General features: G+C 46.1%; 2 protein-coding genes across 2 annotated transcripts in view; one reads left to right on the forward strand and one right to left on the reverse strand.

Moving 5' to 3' along the window:
• Positions 1 to 10202, forward strand: part of LOC147737883 (uncharacterized) — a 74196-nt gene extending 63994 nt beyond the window's left edge. Inside the window, exon 6 of the mRNA XM_086948192.1 lies at positions 8112 to 10202. Within this exon, the coding sequence (XP_086804318.1) occupies positions 8112 to 9582 (1471 nt within the window). The 3' untranslated portion in view covers positions 9583 to 10202. The remainder of the gene's footprint in view (positions 1 to 8111) is intronic.
• LOC147737882 (uncharacterized) overlaps positions 1 to 12363 on the reverse strand; it is a 540045-nt gene that overhangs the window by 315718 nt on the left and 211964 nt on the right. The gene's annotated exons all lie outside the window — the stretch shown is intronic.

Genomic DNA, 12363 nt, shown 5'->3' on the forward strand with positions numbered 1-12363 from the left:
ATTGAAGGCGAATACCGAATGTATGTTTACTACTCCAACCACCTAATGTTTAATAACTGTGTATTGTGAAGCATTCTGATTCCCTTGTGGATTATTCTTTGTTGACTACTAGTCACCTATGTTATACATATACTACTATCTACTATTGTAAAGCGCTCTGATACCCTTGTGGGTCAAGTTTGTGCTATATAAAACTTTATTAAAAAATAAATAAATAATGTAAATGTTCAGAGGTAAGGGGCAGAGATGAGGTGAAGGTGTTAGTATCGAGTCAGTGTATTTCAGTGGTTGCTACTCTAGGGGTGTGATGAGGGCTCAGGCTATAATGACCAAAACTGTTGGTTGAAACAAGCTGCAAGGGTAACGGTAAATGAATGCTGTTGGGTAATCTGATGAAGATGGATAGGGAGGAGGGGAGAGGGGTGAAGCAATACAAGTAGTCGGGAGAGGGGTGGATACAGAACGAGGTACCCGTGGGATGACTAAAGGGCTAAGATGAGCTTGGGTCAAGGAGGAAAGTTATTCATCACAGAGAGTTTGATGAGAGGAAAATTTCATCAAATAATTCTAGGCTGCATTCAGATGCTTGGATGAGGATAATCCCATTATTATAAAGGGAGATGGTTGCCTCTGCTCGGCGAACAATAGAGGGAGTTACAGAGAGTCTGAGACTGTGGGGGCCTTTAGTGGATGCAGTGATCCGGAGCAGAGAGCAAAGGGCTTTCCTTCATTGTGCTGGTCTTTTAGTGCCAAAAGATAAGGTCACTTATGATAGCTCCTTTATTCATGCAGACATAGGGGGTAGAAATAAGGGGTTCTGGGTGAAATTTGAGAAGCCTGTGTTTGTAGTTCTTGAACACGCTTTTAGATAGTTTATGGGGTATATGATAGTGTAAGAATTTCAGCCATCTGGAACAGGTTTGGAGTCTACTGATCTTCGCGAAAGGTAATCCATGGCTAAGGGCACCAAATTTCCAGAGTGGAAAGAGGGGAGGGACCGGAGTACTACATGCTCACGTGGGGGAAAGCTGAGGGGAGTTGAGGAGAAGGGGGTATGGTCAGATGAAGGAAGGAAGGGATGAAGCAAATCATGGCGTGGCTGGAGGAAAGTTCCATGACTCCGTTCTACAAAGACAGCCCATTAAACAGCAGCATAATGACAGAAGATGTCAAGAGAGAAGAAGGTACTCTTTCTGTTGTGGGCTTCCCAGCGTTATAGGCATGCGATTACTAGGTGGAAAACAGCAAATCCTGAAGAGAGGGCCCAGCTGCAAATATAACAAGCATTTACAATGCAATGGTCTCGGCATCATTAAATGTAGAGCTATTGGCATTGCTCATGACATTTTTTTTTTAAATCATATATAAATGGCATTGTCATTTACAACGGCAATAGCTTAATCGTTAAATAAATGGAATTGTCATTTACAATGCCAATAGCTTAATGGCTCGCAAATGCATGACCTATTGCATTTACACCCACACAGAGCCACACACACAAAGCCACCCACACACACATACAGAGCCACCCACACAGGGCCACTCACACAGAGTCATTTACATAGAGCCCCGTACACAGAGCTACCCTCACACAGACAGAGCCACCCACACATAGAGCCAACTACAAAAAAAGCTATCCACACAGAGCCACACACACACACAGCCCCACACACACAGAGCCACACACACACAGAGCCCCACACACACAGAGCCACACACACAGAGCCCCACACACACCCAGAGCCCCACACACACCCAGAGCCACATACACACCCAGAGCCACATACACACACTGAGCCACATACACACACAGAGCCACATACACACACAGGAGAGGAAGCACAGTGAGGGGGCAGGGAAGCAAGCACAGCGAGGGGGCAGGGGAGCAAGCACAGCCAGGGGGCAGGGGAGCAAGCACAGCCAGGGGACAGGGGAGCAAGCACAGCCAGGGTGCAGAGGAGCAAGTCCAGCCAGGGGGCAGGGAAGCAAGCACAGCCAGGGGGCAGGTAAGCAAGCACATCGAGGGTGCAGGGAAGCATGCACAGCGAGGGGGCAGGGGAACCAGGGGGCAGGGGAGCAAGCACAGCCAGGGAGCAGGGGAGCAAGCACAGCCAGGGGGCAGGGGAGCAAGCACAGCCAGGGGGCAGGGGAGCAAGCAGAGCCACGGGGCAGGGAAGCAAGCACAACCAGGGAGCAGGGAAGCAAGCACAGCGAGGGGGACAGGGAAGCATGCACAGCCAGGGGGCCGGGAAGCAAGCACAGCGAGGGGGCAGGGAAGCAAGCACAGCCAGGGGGCAGGTAAGCAAGCACATCGAGGGTGCAGGGAAGCATGCACAGCGAGGGGGCAGGGGAACTAGGGGGCAGGGGAGCAAGCACAGCCAGGGAGCAGGGGAGCAAGCACAGCCAGGGGGCAGGGGAGCAAGCACAGCCAGGGGGCAGGGGAGCAAGCAGAGCCACGGGGCAGGGAAGCAAGCACAGCCAGGGAGCAGGGAAGCAAGCACAGCGAGGGGGACAGGGAAGCATGCACAGCCAGGGGGCCGGGAAGCAAGCACAGCGAGGGGGCAGGGAAGCAAGCACAGCCAGGGGGGTAGGGAAGCAAGCACAGCGAGGGGGCAAGGAAGCAAGCACAACAAGGGGGCAGGGAAGCAAGCACAGCAAGGGGAGCAAGCACAGCCAAGGGGGCAGGGAAGCAAGCACAGCCGGGGAGCAGGGAAGCAAGCGCAGCCAGGTGGGCAGAGAAGCAAGCACAGCCAGGGGGCAGGGAAGCAAGCACAGCGAGGGGGCAGGGGAGCAAGCACAGTCATGGGGGCAGGGAAGCAAGCACAGTAAGGGGGGTAGGGAATCAAGCACAGCGAGGGGGCAGGGAAGCAAGCACAGCGAGGGGGCAGGGAAGGAAGCACAGCAAGGGGAGCTGGCAGAAAGTATGTGCACAAAAATCCAGCCTCCTGGACAGAGAGAAGCAGCCGGGCGAGATGTTCCTGCGAACAGTGGCCGCTGCAGGCCGGCCGTATCCATGTTCAGGAGGAGAGGGGGTGGGAGGAGCTGCAAACACCCAGCTCTAACCATTGCAAGAAGGTTCGACAATCTACCTCAACTTTCAACCTCTAAAGCATTTCTGTACAATACACTGGTTTCAGATTATTCAAGCGGCCGAGGTTGCGATGGAGCTGCCTGTTAGCCGATAAGAGATGTGACATGCAGTAAAATAAATATATATATATAACTCATGGCACTATGGTGTTATCAGCACATTTAGAACACTAGACATAGAGATCTACCAGACGGGGTGTTAATCAAGGAGAGCAATAGGGCTGCCATCGTTATTTGATGTCCCTTACTATTTAATTAGGATGAACAGGGTTGCCATCATCTAAAGATGTCCCTGCAGGATTGATAACAGTACTTATTTTGGTCTTACGGTTCTTGTATTTATATTGCAATTTTGCACAGAGTGTATATGTTTACAGATCTTGCTTCTTTTAATGTGTATATAGGGTAAAACATTTTTAAGATATAAGAATTAATTTTGTATTGAAAGTTTTTAAGTATTTATACTTTTATAACCTGAAATGCCTATTTTGCACATAATGTAAAGATTCATTTTCTGGAGTTAAAGACTCAGGAGCAACAGCATTGTCGTGACGTCACCAGGTCTGTAAGTGGAAGCTTTTTCAATATTATATACAAGCCATAGTTGCTGAATATTTATGTTTTGCAACTAAAAACCACTGACAAAGCCAATAGTCTTGGCTTCTTGTCGATATGACGTTACTTGTTGTATCATATATCTGGATGCAATTACAGAAGCAGCAAAATACAAGTCGAGCGGCACACTATGCTAAGTACAGATTTTTAGCATACATGTTTAAGCCACACCCCTAATTACATTTTCCATGCCCCTTTGAGAGACCTCCAGTTTTTTCATCCCACTTAAAGCCCTGGAAAAGGCAACCGTGCTACACGGACAGCAGGAATGTTTCACTGCTTGCTTTTCAGTCAAGGTTTATTTGTATCTACACTTTGGTGACCTCGTGGTTTGTCTAGGGACCAATAGGCGACAAGCTAGTGTCTTTGTTGTTACTTTTGTGTGTCCAATTCCGAAAAAGACAAAACGCAAAATAAGCAAATGCTGCAGTTTTTGTTTTCGGGTGCTGTGTTCTTGAAAATGAAGCAGTGTCAGCACATGCATCGGCTTCTCATAAGAAGGGGAGTTTGGAATCACCGAGCAGTGACAGAGTGAGTAGAAGGGACTCAGCGATAGTTTGTGGCAGGCTGGTAGGGCCGGGGTGGAGTCAGGCAGATATTAGTCTGAGCATCTAAATGGTAGTGCCTGCAATGCCTGCTTGTAGGAAGGGATCATTCAGGCCACAGATATGCTGATATTCAAGGGTGCTTGTGCCAGTGTCCACTTCCACAGGCCAAGAGAAGAACGGGGGGGGGGGAGGTGCATGCCCAGCGAGGCCAGGACACGCATCACAAAGACGCATCTCTTTCCTTCTTAAATGCACACTAATTTTAATAAGTATCTCTGGCCCCTCTCCCGAAAGGGGTTGGAGAAACTGCTGCCAGGACGGACCCGGTAGTCGAGCTGCACACGGTCTTTAATCCTGCCTTCCACTCTCCACCGCATAGTGTGATCCTGGGCCAGGCACCGCATGATGAATTAGGGAACGAGCTGCTGCAGGACAGGCAAAGGGCAGCCAGGGTGGGGAGAAGGGGGAGGGCTGCAGCAGACGGGGAGCGGTTACGGATGCAACAGTCATAGAGCCAGTAAATGCATCAATAGGAGACATTAGATCCCGCTACCAAATGTGGCATACCCACGAGTTAGGGAAAGGGCACTGGGCTGCAGGTGCATGCTTATCTGAGCCTGTCCGTGCAGCAGGGATACATACGATTCTTACTAAGCTGAACACTAGCCTATGTGCACTTGTCCCCGAACTCTCTTAAAAGTGAAACAAAGAGCCCTGATGCAGATTCACAATACCATTTATCTGTGCCCGGCTTCCCACCTATTTAAATGGCAGAACATATCCTGCCAACTCTGTCCTGACCACGCAACCTCACCAAGCTTGCACTGCCCGGGCTCTCTGTCCGCGGCACTGGAGAAAGCCTCACAATTTGTTTCTGGTTTGTCAATCCTCGGAAACCGGGAAAACAAGCACCAGCGGCGCCAAGAGAGCGAACTGCAAGCAGCGGGAGAGGGGCGGGAACAAACACACGGACAGCGGGAGGGGGGCGGGAAAAAGACACGGCACATTGGGGCGGGGAGGACAAAAGGGGAGAGGTCAAATAAAACAAAGACAGACCGTGTGTAACGCAGACGCACGGTCCTAGACGGGCTAGCTGACAACAACAAAAAAATAGAATGGCGGCCGCAACTCAGAAAATTTTTGGATTGGGGGTGTGTTTTGTTGTTCTGAGTGACGGGTGACGTCACAGGGCGAAAGAACACCAAAAACACGCCCCGAATCCGAAAGAGACGGAGCTTGTTTCGAGTGACGCCTCTCTCCTCCAATGGCTGGCCTCCGTTTAGGAAGCCAGCCAATGGAGGAGAGGCAGAGGAGAGAGGCGGGTTAAACTGCCCTACTGAAGATCATTAAATGTCCGACTTCCGGCTGGCAAGCCAGCCTTCGGTCCGAGACCTAACGACTTTGCGCAGGCAAGCCAGACTTCGGTCCGAGACCTAAAAAAGGGGAAGTTGAAATACATTAGGTCAAACTAGATTATGCAATCAGGAAGATAAAATCCAGATTAGATGGATAGTGGGTATAGGATGAACAGTGGCCTAGGATGCACTTGGAAATTTGATAGACCGAGCCTGGAAATCTAAGCAGAATTAGTAAACAACATCATTCTAAGATGGACGCCACCGTGGAAATACTTTGAAGCTATAGAACATGATGGTCCTTCTTTCATGTCCATAAGAAGGACATGCTAAATCCTATGTCAATATCTAGATTCCTAGAGTCTTAGAGGCACTGTCATTTTTGATTGGGCGTGGACCTTATATGGGGAGATACATGATGCAGGGCCTATAAGGCCCAGATAGAGCCACTTTACGCCACACGGGCCCGAAACAGAATCAGCGCACAAAAGGCCCCCGTAATCAAGCCTTGAGACAACAGCAAGGGAAATCCTCCCGAAAAAAAGAGTTAGTAGTGAATGAGACCAGGCACCTCTGTGAACAATAAGATTTGATGTATGGCACAACATCCTACTATCCACGGTACTGTCTTGAGTCTTTCTGATCCATCTCTTTCTCCAACAGCTGTTCTTGTTTTAACAAAATCTTGACCGTATGCATTTACCTATGGCTGTAACTAGAATATGTGTGCTATGCGAGTGCCCTTTTTTTGCTAAGTTTCTCTATGAACACCTTTGCTGAAATAAATACGATGTGGCATGTTCAAAGGAAGTTTTATGCAAATATCTCTGTATGGTTAAATGTGTCTTAAATATGCTCACTTTTCTGCCCCCCCACCCCCCGGTTCCCTCGTTGTGCTCGCTTTTCTGCCCCCCCAACCACCCCTGTTGCCTCGTTGTGCTCGATTTTCTGCCCCCCACCCCCCTGTTCCTCGTTGTGCTCGCTTTTCTGCCCCCCACCCCACTGCTGCCTTGTTGTGCTCGCTTTTCTGCCCCTCCACCCCCCTGTTGCCTCGTTGTGCTCGCTTTTCTGCCCCCACCCCCTGTTTCTTGTTGTGCTCGCTTTTCTGCCCCCCACCCCCCTGTTGCCTCATTGTGCTCGCTTTTCTGCCCCCCCACCCCCTGTTCCGCGTTGTGCTAGCTTTTCTGCCCCCCACCGCCTGTTGCCTCATTGTGCTTGCTTTTCTGCCCCCCTGTTCCTCGTTGTGTGTGTGTGGCTCTGTGTGTGTGTGTCTGGGGCGCTGTGTGCGTGTGTCTGGGGCGCTCTGTGTGTGTGTCTGCGGATTTGTGTGTGTGTCTAGGGCTCTTGTGTGTGGGGTGCTCTGTGTGTGTGTGTGTGTGTGGGGTGCTCTGTGTGTGTGTGTGTGTGGGGGGGGCTCTGTGTGTGTGTATGTGGCTGTGTGTGTGTGTGGCTGTGTGTGTGTGGGGCTGTGTGTGTGTGGGGCTGTGTGGCTGTGTGTGTGTGGCTGTGTGTGTGTGGCTGTGTGTCTGGGGCTGTGTGTGGGTGGGGCTCTGTGTTTGTGTGTGTGGCTCTCTGTGTGTGGGGGGGGCTCTCTGTGTATGTGTGTGGTTCTCTGTGGGTGTGTGGGTGGGTGCGAATGCAATAGGTCTCCCATTTGCGAGAAATTAAACTATTGACATTGTAAATGACAATGCCATTTATTTATCTGTTTTTAAAACCAACACATAAATAAAAAAATTGTCATTTACAATGCCAATAGCTCTAACTTTGGCAAAGGCGAGACCATTGCATTGTAAATTCTTGTTTGCTAAGTTACTCTATGAACATCTTTGCTGAAATAAATAAGATTGTGGCATGTTCAAAGGAAGTTTTATGCAAATATCTCTGTGTGGTTAAATGTGTCTTAAATATGTCTTCATAAGTTTCAACAATTGTAATAAATGAGATGCTTTTACAATCAATTAAAAAATGTATATGCACATTCTGGTATTTTCCATTTAAGTAATTTAAATCTCTTTACATCCGACAGAAAACTATCCTTGACTGCACAGAATGTTTAAGAATAATGAAGATAATACTGTAAATCTGCAAAGCAAAGTTCGAAAAATTGAGTTCCAGTATTCAGGAAAACATAAGTGCCGACAAAGGCAGCGGAACCTGAACATTAACTGACAGATCTTTGAAGTACCGTCAAGGGCAATTTGGTGGTTCTACGAGTCTCAGCTGTGCACCTCCGTGCCTCAAGATGAAGAAATGACCTTTAAAAAATTAAGACAACACTGATCAAACACTTCTTGTGTAAACATGTCCAATACCAGCTGGGATCATGAGGTGGTTACAGCAGTACTCTGCTTCCTAAAGTGATATAAGACCACCATTCAGAGCTAGAGGTGTATTTTAAACTCCTTCAGGCCATTCCACATCAACCAGCGAAAAGCACAGTTAACTAAAAGTTAAAAGAAAGGGGGTTCTGCTATATAAACCACAGAGTATATTTATGAAGCCTAAAACTGCATCAGAGAACACACACAGGGGAAAAGCCATACAAATGCAATGAATGTCTGAAGAGCTTTAGTCAATTATCAGGCCTAAAAAAGCAGCAGCGAACGCACACAGGGGAAAAACCATATCATTGCAGTGAAGGTGGAAGTAGTTTTACGGAATCATCTAAACTCATGAGTCATCAGCGAACACCCACTGGAGAAAAACCATTCAAGTGCAATGAATGTGGGAAGAGGTTTATATATTTACCACACCTTAAACAGCATCAGAGAACACACACTGGAGAAAAACCATATCCTTGCAGTGAATGTCTGAAGAGCTTTAGTCTATTATCATACCTAAAACGGCATCAGAGAATACACACTGGAGAAAAACCATATCCTTGCAGTGAATGTCTGAAGAGCTTTACTCTATTATCATACCTAAAACGGCATCAGAGAACACACACTGGAGAAAAACCATATCCTTGCAGTGAATGTCTGAAGAGCTTTAGTCGATTATCACTCCTAAAACAGCATCAGAGAACACACACAGGAGAAAAACCATATCATTGCAGTGAATGTGGAAGTAGTTTTAGTTCCTCTTCAGTATTAAGGTATCATCAACAAACACACACAGTGGAAAAAATATATAATTGCAGTGAATGTCTGAAGAGCTTTGCTAAATTATCGCACCTAAAGGAGCATCAGAAAACACACACTGGGGAAAAACCGTTCCAGTGCAATGAATGTGGGAAGAGATTTTGTCGCTTATCAGTCCTACATAGACATCAGCGAACACACACAGGGGAAAAACCATACCATTGCAGTGAATGTGGGAAGCGCTTTAGTCAATTATCATACCTAAAACTCCATCAGAGAACACACACAGGGGAAAAACCATATCATTGCAGTGAATGTGGAAGTAGTTTTAGTGACTCATCAACATTAAAGGTTCATCAACGAACACACACTGGAGAAAAAGCATACCATTGCAGTGAATGTGGAAGGAGTTTTAGATCCTCCTCAGGATTAAAGTATCATCAACAAACACACAAAGGGGAAAAATCATATAATTGCAGTGAATGTCTGAAGAGTTTTCATACATTATCGCACCTAAAGCGACATCAGAAAACACACACTGGGGAAAAACTATTCAAGTGCAATGAATGTGGGAAGAGATTTTGTGATTTATCACATCTAAAACTGCATCACCGAACACACACTGGGGAAAAACCATACCATTGCAGTGAATGTGGAAGTAGTTTTAGTGTATCTTCAACATTAAGGAATCATCAGCGAACACACACTGGAGAAAAACCATACTATTGCAGTGAATGTGGGAAGAGATTTTGCCTCTTATCATACCTAACACAACATCAGAAAACACACACTGGGGAAAAACCATTCCAGTGCAATGTATGTGGGAAGAGATTTTGTGATTTATCAAACCGAAGATGGCATCAGCGAGCACACACTGGGAAAAAACTGTAGTGCGGCCCCTAGGGTCACGCTATTCTTTGCTAAAGTTAGCCTTAGCAACTATTTTAGCTGTGTGTTTTTATACTTTTGCGCACAACACTCTGTATCTTCTTGTGCAAGACGCCTTTGTGCCCACATGAGCTCATATTGTTATAGTTTGCTCACAGCATACAAGGTTGAAAATCAAGCCACTGTGCTTTCCAGTTCTGGTCAGTTCGTCCTACCTAGACATAACATTAGGCACTTCTTGGCACAATTGAGAAAGGCTTGCATTATACTAACATGCAGCCCTTCCTCAAGACAGACGGAAGATTTCCTTTTACGAACAAGAGCCTTGCTGAGCCTATGATGTAACCTTACTCCTACGTTCAATGGTGAGGGGTTCCCCAGAATTGTCCCAGAGATCTTCTTTTATATAATATACATAATTCTACCAGGGGAGGGTGATCTAGTCATTATAGCCATATTATCCACTGGTCATTCAGAATTATCTCCCCCTTCTTGTTTTATGGTATTGTAACTTTGATCATTGTTTTTATCTTATGTATTATTCTGCTGGTGCTAGCTCGTTTACTGCATTATAGAACAACACAGAGAGTTTGTTAGTTGAAAAATAAACATTTGAAACTTTACATAGACTCTGCATTATTTGGTGTGGACAAGCCAGGGTGAGTGAGCAAACGAGTATCGATTGGTACCGCGACTCTGAGACGTCGGGAGTTCCGTGTTCTGGGTTTGTCTAAGCATTAGGTATCTTCGGAAGGTCTAGAGAGCTAATGAGACACTATAGCTAGTTGGTCTAGGGATTGTGGGTTCTTAGGTGTAAGTGCAGTACAACTAATCTTGCACTAACGGCCTATTTTCTTGTGCATAGTTCTGTATGTGCAGAATCTCTACAACAAAACCAATTCAAGTGCAGTGAATGTAGAAGTAGTTTTAGTTCCTAGGTGTAAGTGCAGTACAACTAATCTTGCACTAACGGCCTATTTTCTTGTGCATAGTTCTGTATGTGCAGAATCTCTACAACAAAACCAATTCAAGTGCAGTGAATGTAGAAGTAGTTTTAGTTCCTCTTCAGGATTAATGTATCATCAACAAACACACACAGGGGAAAAAACCATTCCAGTGCAATGAATGAGGGAAGAGATTTTGTTGCTTATCAGTTCTACATGGACATCATCGAACACACACTGAAGAAAAACCATACCATTGCAAGGAATGTGGAAGTAGCTTTTGTGATTCTTCAACATTAAGGATTCATCAGCGAAGTCACACAGGAGAAAAGCCATATCATGGCAGTGAACGTGCAAAAAGCTTTTTATCAATCTTCAAACCTAAAAAAAATCAGCGAGCACTCCACCATCACCATCAATGAAAGTGTCTATTCTCTGCTATTGTTTATTTTCCTACAGCTAGGAACAACATGAAATATCAGGAAACCCATTGGGAGACCAGCACAAAGTGGACTAAAAGTAAAGAAACATTGTTTGTTTTTGTTCTGTGAGAGAGTTTTAACGAAAGAAATCCAAAAACACCAGACCATGCTACCTGTAAAATCAACACCATGAACAATGCTTGGACTAACAAGGGTATTTTCAGCTCATTTTAGAGATTAGTAATAAAACATATAAACCCAACACACTCAAAACAATTTAACAAGCACAAAAGAAAGATTCTTCAGAGCTGGCTGTGGTTTTGGTCATTTTATGCATCATTAACACCTTGACTGCTACAGCAATTCCCGCTTGGTGCTAAACTTTTCAGATTTCCATGGTTCATGACGAGCTCAGCTCGTCATAAGCACACGATGAGGTGCCGGGTTTTTAGAGACCCGGTGGTGCTAGGGGACCACACCCGAAGACCTCTGGGTTCTCCCTGTTCTGGACTACAGAAACACAGAGTCTTCTAGTTGAAGTCAGAGATAGAGTTTTATTGGTTGCAACCAGGTAACAAGCATCCTAGAAGTACAAAAGCACGGGTCGTATATTCTCAGGAGACTGTTCGTTTTTACAGAACCAGCCTTCACCTTATATACGAAAATAACACCTGCAGGCAAGAATTCTTGTGTTTATGATATGGTTATACACATATTTCTACAATAATACAAAGAGCAAAGTCATGCTGGTCAGCACATATTTTAGACGTCCAGTTTGTGATGGATTACCCAGCCAGGCCCAGAACTCCCATCAGATATCGATGAAACACCAATAAAGTCGGGCGCCTCCTCATCGTAAAACTGGCCATAAACAAGAAACATGGAAAGGTGTATGTGTATGGAAAACATGATCTGTAGGTGGTGAATGGTTTATGGCATGCTGTGCCTTGATGCTATCTTACTCGGCCACTGGGCGAGGAGCTGCCCAAACAGGTTTGGCTGGAGGCAGTGGAGTCAGCTCGGCCAGGTCATGGGGAAGTCAGCTCAGGTGGACGTGTCCTTTCAGATCAAGCTTGGCCTTAATCAATTGACTTATATGAGGGCAAGCCATAAGATGGATGCCGCTCACAAAATGGAGTCCGAGGGTTCGGAACGGAAACCACGATTTAAGGGTGTTAGCATCACTCAATCATGACGCAAATGCATAGGGATAATGTCCTAACCATTACCGGTCTGTCGATACCAAATTCGTCATGGTACGACGATATTTTATGACACGAGTGTTGGACCTCGGTACCAGGTTATAGCAGGGTCCGGAATTTCAGTACCACAGACCCTCCTTTTGCCCTCATATAAGGCAATAAACTCATGCTAATCTGAGTCCAAATCTGTATTCATGAATTCATGAAGATGCTGCT

The sequence above is a fragment of the Lissotriton vulgaris genome, chromosome 1_1 (genome assembly GCF_964263255.1).
Source record: "Lissotriton vulgaris chromosome 1_1, aLisVul1.2, whole genome shotgun sequence".
Classification (NCBI taxonomy): domain Eukaryota; kingdom Metazoa; phylum Chordata; class Amphibia; order Caudata; family Salamandridae; genus Lissotriton; species Lissotriton vulgaris.